The 25,694-nt window shown below is 39.9% G+C and overlaps 2 protein-coding genes across 4 annotated transcripts in view; both read left to right on the top strand.

Moving 5' to 3' along the window:
- LOC117409248 (annexin A5) overlaps window positions 1–11,849 on the top strand; it is a 31,453-nt gene extending 19,604 nt beyond the window's left edge. For 2 of the 3 annotated variants that reach the window (XM_034014964.3, XM_034014965.3), the window contains exons 11-13: window positions 456–514; window positions 749–871; window positions 11,368–11,849. In XM_034014964.3, the coding sequence (XP_033870855.2) occupies window positions 456–514; window positions 749–871; window positions 11,368–11,430 (245 nt within the window). In that variant the 3' untranslated portion in view covers window positions 11,431–11,849. Of the gene's footprint in view, window positions 1–455; window positions 515–748; window positions 872–6,339; window positions 6,604–11,367 lie in introns of those variants that run through there. The other variant, XM_034014966.3, reaches the window with a different exon arrangement.
- An 11,176-nt stretch (window positions 11,850–23,025) lies between these two features.
- LOC117409014 (TNFAIP3-interacting protein 3-like) overlaps window positions 23,026–25,694 on the top strand; it is a 30,630-nt gene continuing 27,961 nt past the window's right edge. Inside the window, exon 1 of the mRNA XM_034014513.3 lies at window positions 23,026–23,923. The gene's annotated coding sequence lies outside the window, so the exon portion shown is untranslated. The remainder of the gene's footprint in view (window positions 23,924–25,694) is intronic.

The raw sequence follows: 25,694 nt of genomic DNA, 5'->3' as shown, positions 1-25,694 counted from the left end.
TGTGGCTTGCATGAATACTGTGCTTAAGGCAATGGCATATGTTCTATATAACAGAAACTAAGGGTTTTTTAAGTCAGGAGGGTTGTTGGGTTTAAACTTGGACACGTTTCAGTTTACTTTATGCTTTGACCCTAGTCTTAAGTTAGTGCAGTCTATATTCCTTTCTGAATGGGAGCACTATTTTAATGACTCTGCTTCTCCATTTGAGTTCAGTTTTTTTCATTGCTTTAGTTGGTTCCTAATGAATTAATAGTTAGTGTAAACAGCAGATTACACATTTACAAATATTTGTGGAATCTTTAACTGAGAATTTTCTATGTTAAACAGTGCCATTCCAGTATGTATGATATGGTGAATACACTTTATTTATCTGAGGTATCTAATTGGCTATATTCAAGTGGTTGTTATAATTTTGTTCATGTTTTAATATACAAATGCATTGTTTAATCTTCTAGTTAAATGTGCCAGAAGTGTTCCTGCTTATTTTGCTGAAAGTCTCTACAATGCAATGAAGGTATGTGTGTTTTTATTTTATTTAACGCATTCAACAGCTTGTACAGTTTTAAGTGCAGTAGTTTGATTCCCCTTGTATGTTTGCATCATCTCTACAGTTTGGTACAGCACCAGACTCTGCTTGCCCGACCCTGCAGTGTTTGTGTCGCTCACACTTCATGTTTGCACGGTGTACACAACAGTACCACTCTACAGGGTCTTGTTGGGTTAACCTGGGGTGCTTTTTGTATTTTAGGGAGGTGGCACTGATGACAATACTTTGATCAGAATCATGGTTTCCAGAAGTGAAGTAGACATGCTGGATATCCGTGATAATTTCCGAAGATTGTTTGCAACTTCTCTTTACTCCATGATCAAGGTAAAATGCCAACTATTAATTCTGGAAACAATTTATTTCTTAATGGAACATGAGGGGGGCTACAATAGAGAAACTGAGCCGGTTCTGAGCGGAGCCCCTTGTTAGTGGCAGAGATACGAGTTGATGTGCAGCAGCAGCGCCCCAAAATTAAGCTGGATCTTGCATTCCTCCTCCTGGATCAAATAACCAAACGGACATCGTATCCTGATGGCTGTCAGGCTGTGTTCATAAAGCATTTTTATCTCTTGGACACATGTAAACACTTCAGGCCTGTGGTTATTTTTTAGTTCCATATTCATAAAGCAGGTTTATCTCTACACAAGTTTTTTCCCAATTTTAGGAACAGGTAACCAAAATACAAAGAATTTGTTAAATAAGGGCATGGCTTGTTCAAGTATATTAACCCTTCGTTGGTGGCAATGAGGTGCAAGCGCACCGATCTCAAACCCCTTTTAATATCCCTGGGATCACCTTGCTGAATTGGATAACAGCTGCATTACCTGCTACAGTACAGTATTCATTAAAAGTTATTTGACTGTCTGTCTATTCAGTCTTTTTGTGAGTTTTGTTGTCTTTCTGAATCGATGGCTAAGAAACAAGCAATCTGAAGTGAATGTGCCCCATCTACCTGACTAGTAACAGGACTCATATTATCATTCTGTATTTATACCTTTCTCTTTTGTTTTGTATGCAATTATTTATGCATATTGAAGCACAGATGTTTACAATTTATTTGTTTACCTACCAGATTTTGTACATGTTGAGTTTCCATATACAATACAACATTTTATATTTTTGTTGTGAAGTTTTCCATTTATGTACTGTACATAGCAGTGTATTTTTTTATGGGTATTTTGCCACTGACAAATGGTTAAGTTTAAAAGAATAAAAAGGCCTTAATGACCTCAAATGTGCTGATTGGAACAGCACAGCCTTTTACATTGCCATTCAACATTGCTTTTACATTTCACTCTGGCATTTCAGCAGTGTCAGTCAAACTGAACTAGATGGGTGTTATGATTTGTACCATCCATCAGTGTGCAGTTTCAATTGATTACACTCGACTGCAAGCCTATCCACTTGTATCTGCAAGAAAAAAGCTAAACCATGCTTATTTCATCACACGTAGACACGTTCAGTTAAAGGGTGTTTAAATCTGTGTTTGAATACTGGTTAAAGGGTGTTTAAATCCGTGTTTGAATACTAGTTCAAGGGTGTTTAAATCTGTGTTTGAATACTAGTTAAATGGTGTTTAAATCTGTGTTTGAATACTGGTTAAATGGTGTTTAAATCTGTGTTTGAATACTGGTTAAAGGGTGTGTTTAAATCTGTGTTTGAATACTGGTTAAATGGTGTTTAAATCTGTGTTTGAATACTGGTTAAATGGTGTTTAAATCTGTGTTTGAATACTGGTTAAATGGTGTTTAAATCTGTGTTTGAATACTGGTTAAATGGTGTTTAAATCTGTGTTTGAATACTGGTTAAAGGGTGTGTTTAAATCTGTGTTTTGAATACTGGTTAGAGGGTGTTTAAATCTGTGTTTGAATACTGGTTAGAGGGTGTTTAAATCTGTGTTTGAATACTGGTTAGAGGGTGTTTAAATCTGTGTTTGAATACTGGTTAGAGGGTGTTTAAATCTGTGTTTGAATACTAGTTAAAGGGTGTTTAAATCTGTGTTTGAATACTGGTTAAAGGGTGTTTAAATCTGTGTTTTGAATACTGGTTAGAGGTTGTTTAAATCTGTGTTTGAATACTAGTTAAAGGGTGTTTAAATCTGTGTTTGAATACTAGTTAAATGGTGTTTAAATCCGTGTTTGAATACTGGTTAAATGGTGTTTAAATCTGTGTTTTGAATACTGGTTAAAGGGTGTTTAAATCTGTGTTTGAATACTGGTTAAAGGGTGTTTAACCCTTTGCGGTCCATTTATTAATCGCGCGTCAGGCACGCCAGGTCTAATTAATTTTCACACGCGCAGTTAATTTTATACGCGCTGTTTAAAAGTATTTTTTTTCACAGTCAAACGGGTTTAAATGGCCCTGCATATCAACAAAGCACACACTAGGCATCTCCAGCCCCTCCCCAGCCTTTTGTTTGCTATAGCGTTCAGCTGTGTAAGAAATAAATAATAATAATAATAATAGTCGTACATACCGATCGATCATCTCCAGATCACTCGTTTTATCACCAAACTCCTCAATAATGCGATCCAAGTCATTATTTTATTACTATAACATCTGAAAAAAGCTCTGCAAATGTCCATGATAGTCTCAGTGCGCTGACGCACTTAGCCAGCTTGTTTATTATGGATGCCCATTATCTGATACCTGATACCATGTATGACTATTCATGAAATACGCCTTTTTTTTTTTTTTTTTTTTTTTTCCCCCCGACTTGTCTCGGCTCCTGTCGCTACCACTCGGCAATTGAATGGTTTTCTCGGCTTTTTCCGGAGAAAAAACGACTAAACACCCGTTTATTGCGTTGCTATAATGATGTCGGACCCAGTCCGACAAAGGACCTGTGAGGAATAATTGCAATGTCGGACCCAGTCCGACAATGGACCACAAAGGGTTAAATCTGTGTTTGAATACTGGTTAGAGGGTGTTTAAATCTGTGTTTGAATACTGGTTAGAGGGTGTTTAAATCTGTGTTTGAATACTGGTTAGAGGGTGTTTAAATCTGTGTTTGAATACTGGTTAGAGGGTGTTTAAATCTGTGTTTGAATACTGGTTAGAGGGTGTTTAAATCTGTGTTTGAATACTGGTTAAAGGGTGTGTTTAAATCTGTGTTTGAATACTGGTTAAAGGGTGTGTTTAAATCTGTGTTTTGAATACTGGTTAAAGGGTGTGTTTAAATCTGTGTTTTGAATACTGGTTAAAGGGTGTGTTTAAATCTGTGTTTTGAATACTGGTTAGAGGGTGTTTAAATCTGTGTTTGAATACTGGTTAGAGGGTGTTTAAATCTGTGTTTGAATACTGGTTAGAGGGTGTTTAAATCTGTGTTTGAATACTGGTTAGAGGGTGTTTAAATCTGTGTTTGAATACTGGTTAGAGGGTGTTTAAATCTGTGTTTGAATACTGGTTAGAGGGTGTTTAAATCTGTGTTTGAATACTGGTTAGAGGGTGTTTAAATCTGTGTTTGAATACTGGTTAGAGGGTGTTTAAATCTGTGTTTGAATACTGGTTAGAGGGTGTTTAAATCTGTGTTTGAATACTAGTTAAAGGGTGTTTAAATCTGTGTTTGAATACTGGTTAAAGGGTGTTTAAATCTGTGTTTTGAATACTGGTTAGAGGTTGTTTAACCCTTTGCGGTCCATTTATTAATCGCGCGTCAGGCACGCCAGGTCTAATTAATTTTCACACGCGCAGTTAATTTTATACGCGCTGTTTAAAAGTATTTTTTTTCACAGTCAAACGGGTTTAAATGGCCCTGCATATCAACAAAGCACACACTAGGCATCTCCAGCCCCTCCCCAGCCTTTTGTTTGCTATAGCGTTCAGCTGTGTAAGAAATAAATAATAATAATAATAATAGTCGTACATACCGATCGATCATCTCCAGATCACTCGTTTTATCACCAAACTCCTCAATAATGCGATCCAAGTCATTATTTTATTACTATAACATCTGAAAAAAGCTCTGCAAATGTCCATGATAGTCTCAGTGCGCTGACGCACTTAGCCAGCTTGTTTATTATGGATGCCCATTATCTGATACCTGATACCATGTATGACTATTCATGAAATACGCCTTTTTTTTTTTTTTTTTTTTTTTTCCCCGACTTGTCTCGGCTCCTGTCGCTACCACTCGGCAATTGAATGGTTTTCTCGGCTTTTTCCGGAGAAAAAACGACTAAACACCCGTTTATTGCGTTGCTATAATGATGTCGGACCCAGTCCGACAAAGGACCTGTGAGGAATAATTGCAATGTCGGACCCAGTCCGACAATGGACCGCAAAGGGTTAAATCTGTGTTTGAATACTGGTTAGAGGGTGTTTAAATCTGTGTTTGAATACTGGTTAGAGGGTGTTTAAATCTGTGGTTTGAATACTGGTTAGAGGGTGTTTAAATCTGTGTTTGAATACTGGTTAGAGGGTGTTTAAATCTGTGTGAATACTGGTTAGAGGGTGTTTAAATCTGTGTTTGAATACTGGTTAGAGGGTGTTTAAATCTGTGTTTGAATACTGGTTAGAGGGTGTTTAAATCTGTGTTTGAATACTGGTTAGAGGGTGTTTAAATCTGTGTTTGAATACTGGTTAGAGGGTGTTTAAATCTGTGTTTGAATACTGGTTAGAGGGTGTTTAAATCTGTGTTTGAATACTGGTTAGAGGGTGTTTAAATCTGTGTTTGAATACTGGTTAGAGGGTGTTTAAATCTGTGTTTGAATACTGGTTAGAGGGTGTTTAAATCTGTGTTTGAATACTGGTTAAAGGGTGTTTAAATCTGTGTTTGAATACTAGTTAAAGGGTGTTTAAATCTGTGTTTGAATACTAGTTAAAGGGTGTTTAAATCTGTGTTTGAATACTGGTTAGAGGGTGTTTAAATCTGTGTTTGAATACTGGTTAAAGGGTGTTTAAATCTGTGTTTTGAATACTCGTTTAGAGGTTGTGTTTTAAATCGTTTTAATACAGTTTTTTTAAAGTTTTGTTGAAAGCCCTTTTAGCCAGACATGCATAACTCCAATTTACACAGTACAACTCTTTGCCACATCTCCATTTAACTCCTGGTAAACACTCTTTATGAATACAGCCCTGCATTTTTAACAAGAGCAGCATTTTCTCTGAATAATTCAGCAGTGTGGAGTAGTGGTTAAGGCTCTGGACTCTTGACCGGAGGGTCGTGGGTTCAATCCCAGGTGGGGGACAATGCTGCTGTACCCTTGAGCAAGGTACTTTACCTAGATTGCTCCAGCAAAAAAAAAAAAAAAAAACTGTATAAATGGGTATTTGTATGTAAAAAATAATGTGATATCTTGTAACAATTGTAAGTCGCCCTAGATAAGGTCGTCGGCTAAAAAATAAATAAAAATAATAATAATAATAATTGCTCTGAAGCCATCCATGGACAGAGGCACATCTGTGTGTGTCTGCAGAATTCAAAAATATTGAAGTGTGCTGCAATTGAAGGAATGAGTTGATGTAGTTCCATCTTATCACCTGACCTAAAAAGACTGCAATCACAGGGACACGCTACAGTGCATATATACTCTGACCATACTACAGGTGCAGGATGCTAGTCTAACAGGTGCATATACTCTGACCATACTAAAGGTGCAGGCTGCTAGTTTAATGGGTGCATATACTCTGACCACACTACAGGTGCAGTCTGCTGGTCTAACAGGTGCCCAAGTCCCTTTTAAACCTGCATTTGGAATTGAACACCTTAACCTAAGTTTGGGTATATTTACTTATAAATTCACTGCCAGTTTATATATTTTTTTCTTTCTTCTCTGATGCTTCCATTACAGAGTGATGTATCTGGTGACTATAAGAAATCCCTTCTCCACCTCTGTGGAGATGATGAATAATGTTGCTGAATGAAGAAACACATTGCATTTAATGGATGACCAAAGTGTAGAAATATACATGGTTTACTGAATTATTATGTTTGTTACTGTTACCCAATTGCCCCATTGGTTTCATGCTTTAAATTTGAATCTCACTTAGAACAAATCTATCATGGATGTTTTGAAACACTTATTAAAAGGCTATATGATGTCTGATGAAATTCAGTAATTGAAATCATTTTTAGCAGGGTGTATCTATTTATAATTAAAAAACCCAAACAAACAAGGCAAACAACACATACCTGGGGATTCCCATGTAAACATTCTTGTCATGTAGCATCATTACACATACCTGGGGATTCCCATGTAAACATTCTTGTCATGTAGCATCATTACACATACCTGGGGATTCCCATGTAAACATTCTTGTCATGTAGCATCATTACACATACCTGGGGATTCCCATGTAAACATTCTTGTCATGTAGCATCATTACACATACCTGGGGATTCCCATGTAAACATTCTTGTCATGTAGCATCATTACACATACCTGGGGATTCCCATGTAAACATTCTTGTCATGTAGCATCATACATACCTGGGGATTCCATGTAAACATTCTTGTCATGTAGCATCATTACACATACCTGGGGATTCCCATGTAAACATTCTTGTCATGTAGCATCATTAAAGAGCATTCCTCTTCAGTGCTAAATGTATTGTTGTTCTGATAAAACTAAAAAAGAAAAATGAATCGATTCCCAGTTTGGGTTTTTAGTTATTCTTGTCTCCATTCAGTATGGTCACAGTGTTTTGTAAGTTGTTGGCAACATAATGCTACATTTTATAAACCAATGATTTTATTTACCATTACAAGTTGTTTTATAAAAGTCTAAGAAGCAAGAGAGAATCGTGGGAAATGTCAAATTCCACATCTATCGATCTATCTATCGATCTATCGTTCGTTCGTGGTTTGCAGAAGTATTCACCCCCTACCAATAAATTACAAATAATTTATGCACAGTTTTTCAAATTGACTTTTTTTTTTATTCAAAGCTGTAGTGGTTAAACTGAACACTGTTATGAGGAGGAGGTTAAATGTCAGCAAAACTTGCAAAGAAAATGTACAAAATGAAATTCACTGGTTACATAAGTATTCAGCCCCTTAAGTCAGTACTTGGTAGAAGCACCTTTTGCGGCTATTGCTGCTAGGAGTATTTTTGGAGTGAAGTTTTGCCCATTCTTCATGGGGAAAATTGCCCCAGTTGTGATACATTTGTTGGGGGTTGTTGATGGACTGCAATCTAAGTCTCGCCATAAATTTTTGATTGGATTCAAGTCAGGACTTTGACTGGGCCACTCAATAACATAAATTCTCTTCTTGTTCAACCACTCGAGTGTGGCTTTGGCTTTGGGGTTCGGGTCATTGTCCTTCTGAAATTTGAATTTCCTCCCCAGTTTCAGAGTCTTGGCTGACTCAAACAGGTTTTCCTCAAGGATTCGCCTGTACTTTGCACCATCCATTCTGCCCTGTATCCTGACAATCTTCCCTGTCCCTGCAGAAGAGAAGCATCCCCATAACATGATGCTGCCACCACCATGCTTGACAGTTGGGATGGTGTTGACTGGGTCATGTGCAGTGTTGGGCTTGCGCCAGACATAACGCTTGGAATTTAGACCAAAAAAGTTCAATCTTTGTCTTGTCTGACCACAAAACCTTTTTCCACATGTCTGCAGTATCATCTACATGCTTTTTCGCATACTCCATACGTGCTTTAAGATGAGGCTTTTTGAGTAATGGCTTCTTTCTTGCCACCCGTCCATACAGGCCAGCTTTGTGTAGGCATCGGCTTATTGCTGATGTGTGAACACTGACTCCCATCTCGGACACAGAACTTTGCAGATCTCTCAAGGTCATTGTTGGCTTCAGAGTGACATCCCGAACCAGTTTCCTGCTTGCCCAGCTGCTCAGTTTGGGAGGGCAACCTGATCTGGGTAGTGTCTGGGTGGCATGATGCATCTTCCACTTCTTAATGATGGACTTCACTGTGCTGGGAGGGATAATCAGCGCCTTTTGAAATTCTTGTACCCTTCTGCTCTGTGCCTATCTACCACTTTATCCCTGACTAGTTTCGAAAGCTCCTTGGTCTTCATCATTGCTTTGTTGGATCACTATGTGAGTTGCAGCTTGAAAGTCTTTATATACCTGAGGGAAATTATTTACAGGTTAAACCACTTTGAGTACACACAGGCTGAAACCATTTCACTAATTTTGTGACCTTTCAAACAAATCATTTGCACCTGAGCTGATTTAGGGCTGCAGTAGCAAAGAGATTGAATACTTCTACAACTGAGATTAATCTGTTTTTCTCAGTGAATCTTACTACTTTATATTCTATATGCATATTTTAACTTTATCAATGTGGAGTAGTTTGTGTAGATTCTACATGTAAAGTCTAATTTGAAAGCATTGTGGAGTATGCTTAGGTGCCAACAAAATGTGAATACTTTGCAGGGGGGTGAATACTTCTGCAAACCACTATTTATATATATATATATATATATATATATATATATATATATATATATATATATATATATATATATATATATTACACACACACACACACACACACATTTTCTAAAATTAATTGGTTGTGATCTCATGTTTCACCCTCTCCATTTCCAAAACATGTGAGGTCACCTTTTGAACTGAATTTTCTTTGTACCGTGGAGTTCCTTAATTTATATATATATGATGAGAGAGATGTCTTCATATACAACACCTACTCTGTTTGATTATTTAAACCTGGGTTTTAAAATATATTTCCCTCAACATCAACACATTATTTTCAATAGGGAGGCTTTGTTTCATGTATAGATATGTTTTAACAAAATTATACTGGCTAAAGACTGTTTAGAAAGTTCATGGCAAACTTCCAAATCTATAGTTGCTGATCCAGTTATTGTCACTTAATCCAGGCTATAACAACATAGCTAAATGTAATAGTCTGTTTGCTTTTCAATTCTTGAACTAAGCTTGACCTCTCTCTTGGTTTCCAAAATCCCCATTCAAGCAGGTTCCAGACATCCTGTTTACGTGCCAAGGTTAGTTTTAATTAACATGAAATTCTGCTGTCAAAGCTTTTCCAAATTTATTACATTATGCCTTTTGCTTTCTTCGGTTTCCAAAAGATACTTTTCGTTAGTTAATATGAAAAGATCATTCATTTATAGAGACGTTGCATTTAAACTGCTGACAACCCCGGAATCTCGCTTCAGATGCCAAGACTTATTTTCAGATCAAGCTCACTTCTTTTTCTAAATAAGAGACTTGACTGTGGACCTGTTCTTGAGCCAATTAAACTATAAATGCTTGTTTTCTGCCTTTTCAGTTGCCCTCAACAAGATTTCTATCTCTATTACAGTAAAGCCTTATTTTATTTCAACTTTTACTCGCACATATTAGCTCTTTAAAAGAGTTCTTATAGAGGTTCTGTGTTTAGTTTAAAACCTGTTTCTAAACTAGTTATTTTTTCCTGTTAAGAAACTTGACTGTGAACATTTGAGTTAATTAAATGAGATGACCATCTCTGCTTTTCTCCTCAAGGTTATAAGCCTTGGCACCGGTAGCTCGGATGAGGACAAACTTAGTTCATTTCGCAGGTGTATTTTGGTCAGCATGACCCAAACCCAGCTCCCTTTTTACTCAGACTTGCAATGATTTCTATAAAAGTAATTTCTACTGTTATACTAGAATAAACAGGAATATAGAATCCTACAATATTCTCTGCTTCCAGTAACAGTGACAGTCTTGGGTCATTTTCTGCTCTCAGTGAGTCTGTCAAAACCACCACAGGATCCTTTATCCATTTGTGCAGATGACAGTCTTTAAAAACCTGATAACTGCAAACAACTTAGCCGGGCTCCAATCTTTACATTCTCAATCCCATCATCAGTGGGGAAAACCTCAAATAAATCATCATCTCTCCCACATACACCATTCACTCAAAGTCATGCATCTCTCCCACATACACCATTCACTCAAAGTCATGCATCTCTCCCACATACACCATTCACTCAAAGTCATGCATCTCTCCCACATACACCATTCACTCAAAGTCATGCATCTCTCCCACATACACCATTCACTCAAAGTGCTCGCATCTCACTCGTTACAGCACATATTTTTCACAATTACAGTTTACAGTTCAAATTGTTTGATCTGTCCACCATGTTTTCAGCAATCCTTGCAAAGATGTTGTTGCATTGAAGCCCATTTGTAGACCATGACATATTTTCAAAGATCCTTAAACACTGAGGAAACAGCCACAACAGACCACTCTCTGCAGCCATGGGAGGAATCCAACACCAGCTTGTTCTGAATTATTGCTTTGACGGAGAGAGTCACCATCTAAGTGTTGGTTATTAGCTTGTAGACTTGGTTAAGGAATGCAAATGCATTAGTAGTGAAACCCTTGCATTCCACTTCACGGTGCTTCTGTGCAGAATATCTGCAGCCACACCACACACATTCACCAAGCTCTATAGGCCTGTATGTCCAGATGACTGGATGCAATCATTTGGAACTGTGTTTTCATAGGTAAGACCGGTGGTGGGCTACCTGTCTTGGGCCAGCTTGCTCCAGCTTTGGTGCGCATTCCCATAAATAAATGGTCTTGATACATGTTGAGTTACATTACACTAATGTGACTCTGCATGTGTCAATAGTTACCTAATGTAACTCCTGTTCTCTGAAAGTACCAGTTATTTTGGAAAGGGGGTTGTCTTTTGCTGCCAGATTTCTCCTTGTTGAGGGGGGTCTCATCTGGTTTGTTGTCCTATTCCAAACTATGACCTTGGGGCTGGCTTCTAGACTGCATAGTTGTTTAAAATCTACAGTACTATTTTTTCTTTTTTTCTTTTTTTACCCTCTGCTGGTATGATCTGTGGAAAATGCTTACCGTTTCCTATTGTTTTTGTTACAGGGTGATACATCCGGGGATTATAGGAAGGCCCTCCTTCTCCTTAGTGGAGGTGATGATGCATGAAGCTGCTGAATGAAGAAGCATTTCCAAATATTAAATCAGTTTGCATTTTTTATGTTTATCCCATGCATAATTCTGCTTGTGCCTTTATAAGAAGCATGTGTAAAACAGATTTTTTTTTTGTTAATCATTTTAATGACTGTAATAGCACATTCATTCTTTAACCAGGAAGTTAACCCATTGAGACCAAAGCCTCTTTCACAAGGGTGTAATAGCACATTGGTAATTTAGTGCAATATGTGTCAATTGCTTTCTTAAATCCACTAGCTGCTTTTTTAAAATGAAATTCAGTCTTTTAAAATAAAAATAAATACTAACAACAGACATAACTGGCAATTTTAAAAAAAAGCCTATGTTTTCTCCTGGAGAAAGCGATGTAACATTCCATATCATGTACCTTAATTAAAAAGCATTTGTGTGAAGTGTTTGTTTTTAGTTCTGTGCAATGTCTTGTTAACAGACACAAGGGCCTTATTCGGTTAAATAATTCTCTTGTGTTAAACAGTTCTTCAAAAACTGACCCTCTCTGAAACAGTTAAAGGGTTTCATGAACTGCAAATTTCATTTTATGAATCAAAATGGACTTTAAAACCTCAGCTATACTATATTATAAATGTATAAACAAAATAAACTGTTTTGAGAAGTGTGTTGTGAATTTCACAGGGAAGCACCGAGGTAGCTCTGTGCCCTTGTGCATTTCTTAACACAGAATTTGCAGCGGCGTTACAGAAGATAAGGAACTGCGTTTCTGTCTCAGATGTCTAGAAATGTATAGTACGATGACAATATAAGAACATTTAAGAAAATGTACGAATGAGTGAAGATTATTCTGCTCATCTAAGCTTGTCTGGTTCCTGGTAGCTGATAGATCTAAAAACTGTCAAGTTGAGTTTTAAAGGATCCAAGTGATTCTGCCTCAACATGGCTAGGTAACCCATTCCCTATCCTCACTGAATGAAAAAAGGCACACTGGTCAAGAAGAACTTCAGAGTGCAAAACGCAACGCACACATTATGATAAAATGTACCTTGTGTTTAAGAAACAGCCGTAACGCCACGTGTTCTGTTGGCACTGGCTCTGTATTTGCTAGGTTGTAAACAGACTGTGCATGGTGGGATACTACTGTATTAAGTCCCACATTACACTGCTAGGAACTGTAGCCAAACTATTTTAATAGTGTTTGAACGCATCAAGCCCGACTAAACGTGAAACGATACTTTAGTGTGGACGCTTTGAGCTGAATGAAAATGTTTTTGAGTACGGTTCTTGATGGGATATGTGGTGTGGACAGCGCCTGAATTTCCTCTGGTTTGTGTATGTGCTTAAAGTATTAATTAGGGCTAACTATATCAACTTGTTTACAGATTTCAGTCATATCCCCCTTCTTCTTTGTACTAGGATAAATAGGTCAGTTCTTTGAGCCTGTCTTCGTAGCTCCTTTAAGCCCTGTGATTAGTCTGGTTGCTCTTCATTGGCCAGCTAAACAACAACAATAAAGGAATTAACCTGCAGAGACCTAAAGATGCTCTTAACATAAGAAAGGTTACAAACGAGAGGAAGCCATTCGGCACCATCTTGCTCGTTTGGTTGTTAGTAGCTTATTGATCCCAGAATCTCATCAAACAGCTTCTTGAAGGATCCCAGGGTGTCAGCTTCAACAACATTACTGGGGAGTTGGTTCCAGGCTCTCACAATTCTGTGTAAAAAAGTGCCTCCTATTTTCTGTTCTGATTGCCCCTTTATCTAATCTCCATGTGTGACCCCTGGTCCTTGTTTCTTTTTTCAGGTTGAAAAAGTCCCCTGGTTCAACATTGACAGTACCTTTTTGAATGCTTGAATCAGATCACTGAGTAGTCTTCTTTGTTCCAGACTGAATAGATTCAATTCTTTTAGCCTGTCTGCATACGACATGCCTTTTAAACCTGGGATAATTCTGGTTACTCTTCTTTGCACTCTTTCTAGAGCAGCAATATCCTTTTTGTAACGAGGTGACCAGAACTGAACACAATATTCTAGATTAGGTCTTACTAATGCATTGTAAAATGCACTGTAAAATTTTACATTACTTCCTGGGAGACAGTCAGCATGATTTTAGGAAAGGGAGATCATGTCTAAAACCTGCTTGATTTTTTTTGAAGATGCAACATCGACAATGAATAATTGCAAAGCATAGGACATGGTTTATTTAGATTTTCAGAAAGCTTTTGACAAAGTCCCGCATAAAATATTACTTCTCAAACTGAAGGCAGGATGGATTCAAGGAAATGCATGCACATGAATTAGGGAGTGGTTAACATGTAGAAAACAGAATGTACTGATTAGAGGAGAAACCTCAAAATGGAGCCAGGTAACCAGTGGAGTACCACAGCGATTAGTATTAGGTCTTCTGCTCTTCCTAATCTACATTAATGACTTCTGACATTTAATAGAGAAAAGTGTAAGGTACTGCACGCAGGCAATAAAAATGTGCATTATAAATACCATATGGAAGATACAGAAATTGAAGAAGGAATCTATGAAAAAGATATGACTTTATGTTGACTCAGAAATGTCTTCATCTAGACAATGTGGGGAAGCTATAAAAAAGGCTAACAAAATGCTCAGATACATAGTGAAAAGTGTTGAATTTAAATCAAGGGAAATAATGTTAAAACTTTACAATGCATTAGTAAGACCTCATCTAAAATATTGTGTTCAGTTTTGGTCACCTCGTTACAAAAAGGATATTGCTGCTCTAGAAAGAGTGCAAAGAAGAGCAAACAGAATTATCCCGGGTTTAAAAGACATGTCGTATGCAGACAGGCTAAAATAATTTAATCTATTCAGTCTTGAACAAAGAAGACTACACGGTGATCTGATTCAAGCATTCAAAATCCTAAAAAGTATTGACAATGTCAACCCAGGGGACTTTTTCGACTTGAAAAAAGAAACAAGGACCAGGGGTCACAAATGGAGATTAGATAAAGGGACACTCAGAACAGAAAATAGTGGGCACGGTTTTTACACAGAGAATTGTGGAAGTCTAGAACCAACTCCCCAGTAATGTTGTTAAAGCTGACACCCTGGGATCCTTCAAGAAGCTGCTTGATGAGATTCTGGGATCAATAAGCTACTAACAACCAAACGAGCAATATGGGCCAAATGGCCTCCTCTCGTGTGTAAACTTTCTTATGTTCTTATGCTACAACAAATCAAACTAAATACATTTCAAATCACACACAAATAATGAATAGAAAAACTCAGAATACAAAAATATCAATTCATAAACTTACCGTGCAAAACTAAACACACAAAACAAAGGTGCAAAAATGGATGCATCATTCCCGCAGCCTTTATAGTTTTAGTCCTTTAAGTTCAATATACCAACAAACCAGCACTATGGAGGATATTGTATGCCATAATGAATAAACACATATAGAAATAAAAATAAAGTAAATACAGACTATTTATTTATTTTGAGGTATAAAATATCCTGCATACAACACAAAATACAAAATTAATAAATATGAAAACAATCATTTAAAAAACCCTCTTGATTATACGTCACGGTTTGACGGTGCCCCACCCATAGCCTGCTTCATATCTTGCCAGGCTGTAGTTTCACGGCTCAGTTTATGGTCGGTAACCCAAACCACACAGTGGAAACGGCTCTTTCTACCGTGTGGCCACGGTGCTGTCACTCTTATGAAAGCATGCCACACTGTTTCCACTTTTTGTTTTTTGAAAGCCATGACATGCCAACAAGAAATTACAAGAAAATTACCAGTATGGCAGTTAACAAACAAACAGCTCCTTGGGACGATTAGGAAATAAAATCATTGATAAAATGATGGGGTGAATATAACATTCAAAAGCAACTGAATACCGCAGTTAGGAATATAAAGGTGTATCAACAAATCTCTCAAATATTAAGAAGTAGTGGAATAGAAAGAAATGCCGTGCAGTGCCGTGATAATTAAACTGAAAGAAGAATACAGAAAATACAAAGATCAAAATGAAAAAGAAAAAGTGGACAGAGTCATAAAGTTTGTAAATATTACAAACTTCTGGACGATATACTCGGACATCGTCCTATTAATGTTACTGGTGCCGAGGCAGTCACCTCTACCCCACTACCGGAAGCGGACGTTGAAGGCATTGTGTATGGGGTGGAAACAAGTATTCAAACGTGTTACTTGAGTAAAAGTACTGTTACTTGGAAAAAAATGTAATTAAGTAAAAGTCAAAGTACCCTTCTAGAAAACTACTTGAGTAAAATTACAAAAGTTTCATATCTTAAAAGCACTCAAGTAGCAGAAGTAAAAAGTGGTCGCCCTTAAATTCTACCCGTGGAAATCTGCCTGAAAAAAAAGGTCTTGCAGGCCTCCAGTATGTATTCACTTCTGATATTATTGACCTTGTCCTGCTTGATGGAAGACAATCTCTGTTCTTATTTTACACACACTCTGAACGCAGTCTGTCGATGTCTACTTCCTCTCCCTGTCAACTCCTGCTAATTGTACTGTACCGCCCCCCTGGGCCTCTCGCTCACTTTCTGGATGAACTCGACTATCTACTCTCCTCCCTCCCCTCTCTGTCTACCCCAACTGTCCTGTTAGGTGACTTCAACATCCATCTCTCCAACCCCAGCCACTCTGCTGGATTCCTCCCTCTCCTTCACTCCTTTGATTTCGGTCTCTCTCCATCCCCTCCTACCCACAAAGCTGGCCATCAACTGGACCTCACCTTCTCCAGGGCCTGCTGCCCCTCCACCCTCTCTGTCACCCCCCTGGACCTCTCTGATCACTATTTCATCTCTTTTTCTCTGCCTCTCCCCTCTCTCCCTGCTCCCCCTACCCCCACTGTCAGCTCTCGTCGTAACCTCCGCTCTCTCTCCCCCTCTGTCCTTGCCTCCACTGCTCTCTCTCACCTCCCTCCTATCGACTCCTTTTCACAACTCTCCATAGACTCTGCTACCTCCACCCTCTTCTCCTCACTCACCTCCTCCCTCGACTCCCTCTGTCCCCTCACCTCCCGACCTGCTCGCCCCTCCCCTCCCCAACCCTGGCTCTCCTCTGCGCTCCGCTCGGCAGTGGTGGAATGACCTTCCTACAGATGTCAGGACCGCCCAGTCCCTGACCACATTCCGGCGCCTCCTTAAGACTCACCTCTTCAAACAGCACCTGTAGAACTCCTCTGTTTTTCACCTGGGACACTATCACCATTCCTTAAAATGCGCTTTATTTGCTCTTATCTGCCCCCTATTTTACTGCATTTAATCCTGTACATCAGAGTATTGTAATCTGCCAAGTGTTTAATCTGTAGTATTTTGTAATTAATCATATCCTGATGTAACTATCACTGTTATCCGCTGTATTATTGAATTGTATTTTGTCACACTTGTACTTGCTTGAACCAAAGTTATTGTATTTATCTTGCTCTTAATTGTATTATTACTTGTACTGTGATTCTGAAATGTATTTGCTTACCATTGTAAGTCGCCCTGGATAAGGGCGTCTGCTAAGAAATAAATAATAATAATAATAGCTGTCCTTACTGTATTTATTTAAATTTAGAATTGCAAATAAAGTTTTTTTTTTTTTTTTTAACTCAATCGAAAATAGTGTTAATCAGCAGCTATAGCAACGACTCTATGGTTTTATTCACAAGTTGTAAAACAAATGGATGCTGACATTCAATAACTTTATTTCAACGGATCACCAGCAACAGGCACGGTACCTGTTCTCTGACAGCACTTTGAATAAACTTTATGAACACAAAAGCACGATTACCAATAACACATTAAAAAAAGTAGTCTAACAGTAAATACTGATATTTAGCTGGCTGTACAAATATGGAATCAAATGGTATTAAAAAAAAAAAAAGTCATCGATAAAAACTTCACAAAACAGGGTACGAAGAGCTGCATGTAAGTAGAATATTTTAATTAAATATGGTACTATATTAAATTGTTATTAACACTGCAACTGGAAGTAGCTTACAGGGTCCGCCTCTTGGATTAAACCAAAGAGCCTGAACAGACCTATATAAACTTAATATATTGTTCCTATTACTGGCTGTTCTTTTTTTCCCCATGCCTGGTAAATGCATTCCTCATGTGCTCCCCAGATGACTGTCTGTCTGTCAGACAGAGCAGCAGCAGGCTGTGGGTGGTCAGGGACCTGTCCATATAACCAGGCCTCATGAAATCGATCGTGGAATTCTTCACATATGTTGTGCAAGGTGCAAGCGGCCAATACAATATTATTTCGAGAATCTATTATTATTATTATTATTTATTTCTTAGCAGACGCCCTTATCCAGGGCGACTTACAATTGTTACAAGATATCACATTATACATTATTTCACATTATTTTACATACAATTACCCATTTATACAGTTGGGTTTTTACTGGAGCAATCTAGGTAAAGTACCGTGCTCAAGGGTACAACAGCAGTGTCCCCCACTGGGGATTGAACCCACAACCCTCCGGTCAAGAGTCCAGAGCCCTAACCACTACTCCACACTGCTGCCCTAAGTTAGTATCATTTTGTTTCATCAGGCACCTTCATCTTCCTTTAAGCTTTCTGAACGCAGTTTCCACTACATTTCTTACACTGCTTAGCCTGTAGTTGAAATTGCTCTTGTCTGGAGTTAGTCTGCAGTTATCAGAGTATCCATGGCACCCACACATTGAGGAAAGCCCAATTTTTCTTCCAAACCTTTTGCCAGTAATGCAAACTCTTTAGGTTTAGGTCTTGTAAGTGCTTTGGTATTAATATTTCCACCATGGCTCCACATACTTTGTGTACGCACCGAAAGGCGGATGTCCTCTCAAACCCCAAACAGGTGTGATAGTGACCATTATCCACTATTTGTTGCTAGTCGCCACAGGCGATCCAGATGTGAATAGATTCTCCCACACATATTCAAATGTTGTCTTGAACATCCGAAAATGTTCCACCCAGTCTGCGTGTGTAAAATGATGATTAACCACTGCAGAGATCGAGGCTTTGACCACTGTGTGCTCTTTCTATTTGCTATCCTTCGTCTCCTGAGTGAGTATGTAAATCTTCTGTAACAGGCTTTACGATATCTTTTCCGATTTTCTTCTGCACGTCCTTTGTATACAATAAAATTGAAAACCATTGCTAAAAGAAACCAAACTTGACCTAAAGTCTGCATCTTGACGCTTCTGTGTTACAGTTGATACCATGGTTACCATTGTACATATTGCATCATTTCTGCGTTACAGATGATACCATGGTTACCATTGTACTTATTGCGTAATTTCTGTTATACTACATTTTTTGCATTTCGTGGGGATAACTGGCATGCTTTCATTACCGGGCTGTTTCTGTACCATGTTTCCTGCATTTTATTAATACACACTGATTTATTAATGTAATTCTGTCATTACTGTACCTGTACGTTTACATGAATACTTCTTGCATGGGCAGCTTTAAAAACCGGAACACATTTTGCTTCTCATATGCGATTTCTTTGTGGTTAAGATCCGACAACATACAACGCTCAACCCCGGTTTTAGAAACTGCTGATCCGCTTCAAAGGCGCCCCCGCTGCGTTCGACCAGATCGGCATTTTAAATTTACGACAGTGTTAAACTAATGAATAATTGAAAAAAGCTAAATATCTAGGGGCCTGTAGGCTAGCACTCAGCTACCAGCTGTAATGTTTCTGGACCAGCTGTAGTTATGCATTTAATATGTTGACCTGTGACTAACCAATATAGGAAGCACTGTCTAGACTTAAGGGTTAGGCCATCATTAGGATGTCACCACACCAAGTTTTACTGACATAGTAAGAAGACTTTGGAAATGCTCATGCATTGTTAACACTGTTGTTAGGAAATGGCGTGACGGTTTTACCCAGAAAAAGGAAGCACTGCAGTTCACCTCTGAAGACCAGGGCCAAGGTAATGTCAACAGATGCATCCCCAGCAACAACATCTCATGTTCTTGTATATCGAATTTTGCATCCCTGTCAGAAAATGCACCCCATACGATTATGTGGGTTCATTTATTGACGTTACAATGTTTACATTAACATATGTAATGCACCCCCCCCTACAATAACAAAGTATTTTAGTAATACAGCTTTCAAAATATTAAGGGCATAAAGTTAATTTTGAAAATGTTAGCGAGGTATGTTTTTAAAGAGCCGAAGCAGTACAGAAGATAGTTGCTAAACAATTCTTGCAAAACTTATAATTAACCCAGTTAAAAAACAAAAACTAAAAAGTGCAGCAGATGTGCAAGTAAATTATGGAGGGTTACGTATAAGTGTAATTGAGTTTTATTTGGTAGTTTCATTTTACTTGTGATGTTTCCCCTTGTATACAGGTTGGGCTGCAGTACTGACTACTCCATCCCTTGGTTTAACCAGGAACAAAGAGATGCTCCAGATTCCCACATTCTTTAAATAAACAGGAAGACCTTTGGTTCCTCACTCAAGCCCTTATCAAGTAAATGATAAACCAGAGACGAGCAGGAAGTTTTATTATACATACAAAGCATTGGATAAAAAACTGATCAAGATAGTGGTGGCTGCAGGCAATGAAAATGAAATGCAAGAAAGATAAATAACCAATTTCTTGTGGTCCACAGCCGTCCCTAAAGTAAAACAAACCAGTTAGGCAGAGAGCACTGAGGAAAGAGACACCCAGAGTACAGTCAATCCCCTTACCCCTACCCCTCCAATCCACCAGGTCAGTCCAGACCAAACAACAAATAATACCATGTGAAATTGTGTAATTAAATGAAAGAAAAAAAGGCAGGCAGCTAATAAATCTAGAACAGTGAGCAGTGAAACTAAACTAAACAAAACCGTGCAATATATCCGAACACACCTTGCAACGAAAACCCCACTTGCTTGCCTGGGGTGGTCCTGTGAGAACAGAGCAGACCGGGTGAGTGGACCCTCCCCCAGCGACATAGGCACGGCTTGTTTGATAGAACAACAATGTAACTACACAAGTTAACGTGGCACGGAATGGTACACAAAGCCACACACAGACACCTGCACCAACTTCAGCTGAGCATTTTATATCAAAGCTGCCAATAGGTCCCTCCACGGAGTGAAGTCCTCGGTCCCGCCTCACCGAGGTAATAAATAGTCACTGCGTGGAGCTATCAGTCTCTTTTGCATTGAACCTGCAAATGCGAGTGATGCGACCTCACAAGGCTGGCAGTCATCTTCTTTTTCAGGGAACCGTGGTTACATCCGTGTGATGGGGTGCAGCCTATTTTGTGGTGGTTTTGTGTTTTTGTATTGTTTAGAGTGGATATGAGTGAGTTTGGGGTGTGGTTCAGTGAGTGAGTTTGTGTGAGGAATGTGTGAAATGATCCTGGGCTAATGAGGTGCGAATTACCCAATTAGCGCAGGCACCTGTATAAAAGGGAGTGGTTGGGTATGTTAGTTGGTGAGTGTTTGTGAGAGTGAGAAGACCTGTGTGCGAGAGTGAGTGGTTCTTTTTGGATAGTTTGTGTTTAAAGCTTGTTTTTGTGTTTGTCTTTTTGGTTGGCCATCGTGCCTTTTGTTTTGTGTATTTTGTTTAATTGAGTCTCCTTACCCCGGTCAGCCTGTCACAATCTGTAACCTATCGTTCCCTTTCAAATCGAAGATGATTGGCAATTATACTTTTGGGAAAGTATACCAAAGCCGTTGTGATGGAGAATGAGCGGACAGCATCTGAAGGACACCTCGCTACCGCCATCTAGTGTTGGTGGTGTGAGCGTGCAACCTCAAGGACCCTAGTGCCTATCAAAGGCATTGAGGGATCTACGACATTAAGTCGGTAGAACCTGGTAAATGTATGCGGGAAGCGCCACAGTCATCGAAGCGCAGAGGCGGCGAGTCTTTGAGGCCCCGAGGTTGTCAAAGCACTGAGGTACCGAGGTTATGGAGCACCAGGGGCCGGAGGGTCTCGAGGGTACTGAAGCGCAAGGCTTGAAAGACCCTGAAGCGTCAAAGCGCTGAGGCGTACAGTCCTCGCGGTGCCGAGGTTGTCAAAGCACTGAGGTACCGAGGTTATGGAGCACCAGGGGCCGGAGGGTCTCGAGGGTACTGGAACGCAAGGCTAGAAAGACCCTGAAGAGTCGAAGCGCTAAGGCGTACAGTCCTCACGGTGCCGAGGGTGTCGAAGCACCGAGGTATCGAGGTTATGGAGCGCAGGGGCACCGGGGCCACCGAGGGCGCAATGCACAGAGTTGAAAAGCCTCGAGGACGTCGAAGCACAGAGGCATGGAGTCCTCAAGGCGTGTAGCTCTTGAGGCACCGAGGATGCCGAAGCACTGAGGTACCGAGGCTGTGGAGCACCGAGGCACGAAGCCACAAATGTCGGTAAGAGCTTTAACACCAAGGGCACCGAGGCGTCAAGGCTTTAGTGGACCGAGGGAGCTGAAGCACCAAGGCTCTGAGGCACCTAGGACCCGAGGGTACCGCGGGTGTCGAGGCCTAGACACAGGGGCACCAAAGCACCGAGCACCAAGTACTGAGGGCAAAGCACCAAGGTACTGGGATGCGTGTCTGTGTCTGGGCTGCTTGCAGTCACACAACCAGTGCAGGACAAAGCTTGCAGTGGAGTGGAGCACCCAAGATGGCACCGGACCGAGTGGAGCCCTCAACCAGTGCAGCGCGTAGCTTGCAGTGAGGTAGTACAGTCACGAACCTGTTTTTTAAACTGCAAGGCAGTATTACAGAGACACTCAACAGCAAGCTGGAGTGTGTTTTATTTTATTTTTTTACTGTTAAGTAGTAAAAAACAATAGTAACTCAGCAACCTGTAGGGGCGCTAGGCCGCACACACCGAGTGTGTGCACAGAGGTCACCCAGAGCCCTCGAGTCAACAGCGGCTGCAGAGCGAGGCTGGGCTCGCTGGAGGGTCATGTTCTCCCTTCTCTAACCCTAACCCTAACCTTAGAGTAATACTCACCCACCTTACCTACCTGTCTGTGAAAGGCAAAAGAGACTGACGTCTCCGCGCAGTGACTATTTATTACCACGGTGAGGCGGGACCGAGAACATTGGCAGCTTTGATATAAAAAGCTCATCGCATACCTGACAAACAGGCATATCCCCAAAAGTATCATTGGCGGTCATCTTCGAATTGAAAGGGAACTAATTTCCTACACGTTAAATTAAACTAAAATATAATAAATGGCGTGGCAATTTAAACAAAAATTGGCAATACAAAACTAAAGAAAGCAAAAAGATCAAAAAAGTTTTATTCAACCACAGTAATACAACGACTGTCTGACGTCCTCGTTCTGCATATATAAACACATACGTCAGCACAGCCGATTACAACAACCACGACATTAAAAGATTTAAGAATTAAAAAACAAAAAACAAAACAAAAACAGATTGCCTCAGCGAATCCAGGATACCTTATTTTCCGCACTAACACCTGAAGCCACACTACAATACATAATATAAAAGAGAACGAATGCAACCTGCTTACCGTCTATAAAATGTTATAGGAATCTGCAACTGTTTAAGAGCGGAAAACAAGTAAATTAAGCAAATTATCAGTTCAATTAAGTGTATCGTTAAGTAATAGACAGCTGGGTTGGGATGAAAACCAGCAGCCACAGGGGGTCCCCCAGGACACAGTTTGAGAAGCCGTGGTCTAGATGAGAGAGCTGTTCACACACCCATCCAGCACCACACACACACACACACACACACACAGAGAGCAGGGCAGTACCACGCAAACAGCCAGAGCCTCCCGCTGCTGGCTACACTTACCCACCATCTGTTACATCCCGATTAAAGACACCGCCATCGAAGTTGTTGGATTTCAAATGTGCTGGAAAGAGGTTTTTTTTTAAGAAGTGTAGTGGAATCGACGAGTTGTAAACCAAACAAAGCTGAGCACACCAGTGACGCCACACAGCAAATATCATTTGTCTTGGAACATACGTCAACACACACCCAGTTCTAGTTTACGCACAGGGTCCCGTTTCTCTGCTGAATGACGCAAGCATGTTCTTTTTTTTTTTGGTACAGAACTTAAATATATCTGTATATTCAATGTCACATTAACAATTTGTAAAATATCTTTATTACATTAACAATTTGTATAAACAAATCTTTATTACTTCATAAATAGTGGATTACATGTGGATTAGGAGTGAAAACGCGTCGAGACTTGTGTGTTGTCAAAGGCTTCTTGTGTGTGGGCACACATATAAACTAAACATATTCATTACAATGCGCATACAGTAACAGGAAAGGGGGTTGCGAGCAGTGTTTGTTAAAGTTCTGGAATAAGATACAGAAACATAGTGAACCAAAAGTAATTACCTCTGCTGACCTGGGATCAGCTTTCTGTTCGTCATACGATGCGTGAGTCAGCCAGAATTCCCTGCCAGGAGTGAAATAGTATAAGATGAACACGCACACAAATGGAAGTCAGCGCTGAATCCCGGACTGAAATACAGTACACGCTGCGGCTGTGGGTATTACCTGATTACCTGCCAGGACACATAACCGTGAGTTACACGAATATTTTACTTGTATGCAATGTGATACTTTGTATTGTGATATTTTGTAACAACTGTAAGTCGCCCTGGATAAGCGCGTCTGCTAATAAATGAATACATTGTAAAGTGTGACATTTCAGAATATCACATTACAGATAAGAGCAGCTGTAAAGTACAATAAAATCAGTAGCAAAAGATTAATTTCAAATAAGAGCAAAAAATAGAGGATACAGTAAATTACATGCAAGAGTGGGTTCGACTAACAGCAGTTAACATATAATAAAAAATGTGCTTATATGATTAAAGTCCAGTATGAGCACATAGTAAGTATGATGAAGGGATGAGAATGATTTCAAATAAGAACAATTGCAAAAAATGTGAATACGGATTCCATTAAGAGTAAAGTCAAATACAAGATACAGGAAGTAGTTATAATTAAGAGCAGTAGTAGAATGCGGTAAGGTATGGATTAGTTCAGTGCAAGTACAAGCTGATGCAGGTACTGGTACAATTGGGTGCCATATAGTCCAGTATAGTGGAGAGTTGTGAGGTTTACAGATACTGCCTGAACAGGTGTGTGTTGAGGAGGCACTGGAAGGTGGTCAGGGACTGAGGAGTCCTGATATCCGTGGGTAGGTCATTCCACCACTGAGGGGCGAGGGTGGAGAAGGAGCGGGCTCTGGAGGTGGGGAAGCAGAGGAGGCGAGAGGGGGTGTAGGGAGAAATTATAGTCTGTAGACAGGAGGGAGCAGAAAGGTCAGGACAGCGATAAGCGAGTACAACAATTTTGAATTGGATTTGAGCAGCGATACAGAGCCAGTGCAGAGTGGAACAGCGGTGTAGCGTGGGAGAAATGAGGAAGGGAAAAGACAAGGTGAGCAGCAAATCTTTGGATGAGCTGGAGCGGACGGGTAGCAGAGGCAGGGAGGCCGGCCAGGAGGGAGTTATTATTATTATTATTATTATTATTATTATTATTATTATTTATTTCTTAGCAGACGCCCTTATCCAGGGCGACTTACAGTCGTAAACAAAAAATACATTTCAAGAATCATAGTACAAGTATTAATACAATTAAGAGCAAGATAAAATACAGTTCTAGTAAGTACAAGTATATATATACAAATCAATATCAGAGCAGACAACAGTGTCAGTGATAGTTACATCAGGATACGATTAAATGCAAAATACTGCAGATTGAATAACACTAGTGGCAGATTACAGTACAGTACTCTGTAAAGTACATGATTAAATGCAGAAAAATCGGGAGCTGATAAGAGCAAGTAAAGTGCATTGAGGAAGAGTGATAGTGTCCAGAGGGAAAAGAGGAGTTCTACAGGTGCTGTCTGAAGAGGTGAGTCTTGAGGAGGCGCCGGAAGGTGGTCAGGGACTGGGCAGTCCTGACATCTGTAGGAAGGTCATTCCACCACTGCGGGGCAAGGGTGGAGAAGGAGCGGGCTCTGGAGGCAGGGGAGCGTAAAGGAGGTAGAGCCAGTCTTCTGGTGCAGGCGGAGCGGAGAGGTCGAGTGGGGGTGTAGGGAGAGATGAGGGTCTGGAGGTAGCTGGGTGCAGTCTGGTCAAGGCATCTGTAGGCTAGTACAAGAGTCTTGAACTGGATGCGAGCGGTATTCGGGAGCCAGTGGAGTGAGCGGAGCAGTGGAGTTGCATGGGAGAAGCGAGGCAGAGAGAGTTCTGGATGAGCTGGAGTGGACGGGTGGCGGACGCAGGGAGGCCAGCCAGGAGGGAGTGCGTTAGCCTAAACTAGGAGCTGTGTGGAGTA

Source organism: Acipenser ruthenus, chromosome 2 (genome assembly GCF_902713425.1).
Source record: "Acipenser ruthenus chromosome 2, fAciRut3.2 maternal haplotype, whole genome shotgun sequence".
Lineage (NCBI taxonomy): Eukaryota > Metazoa > Chordata > Actinopteri > Acipenseriformes > Acipenseridae > Acipenser > Acipenser ruthenus.
The sequence above is the reverse complement of the archived record's forward strand: the minus strand, read 5'-3'. Positions and strand labels throughout refer to the sequence as shown.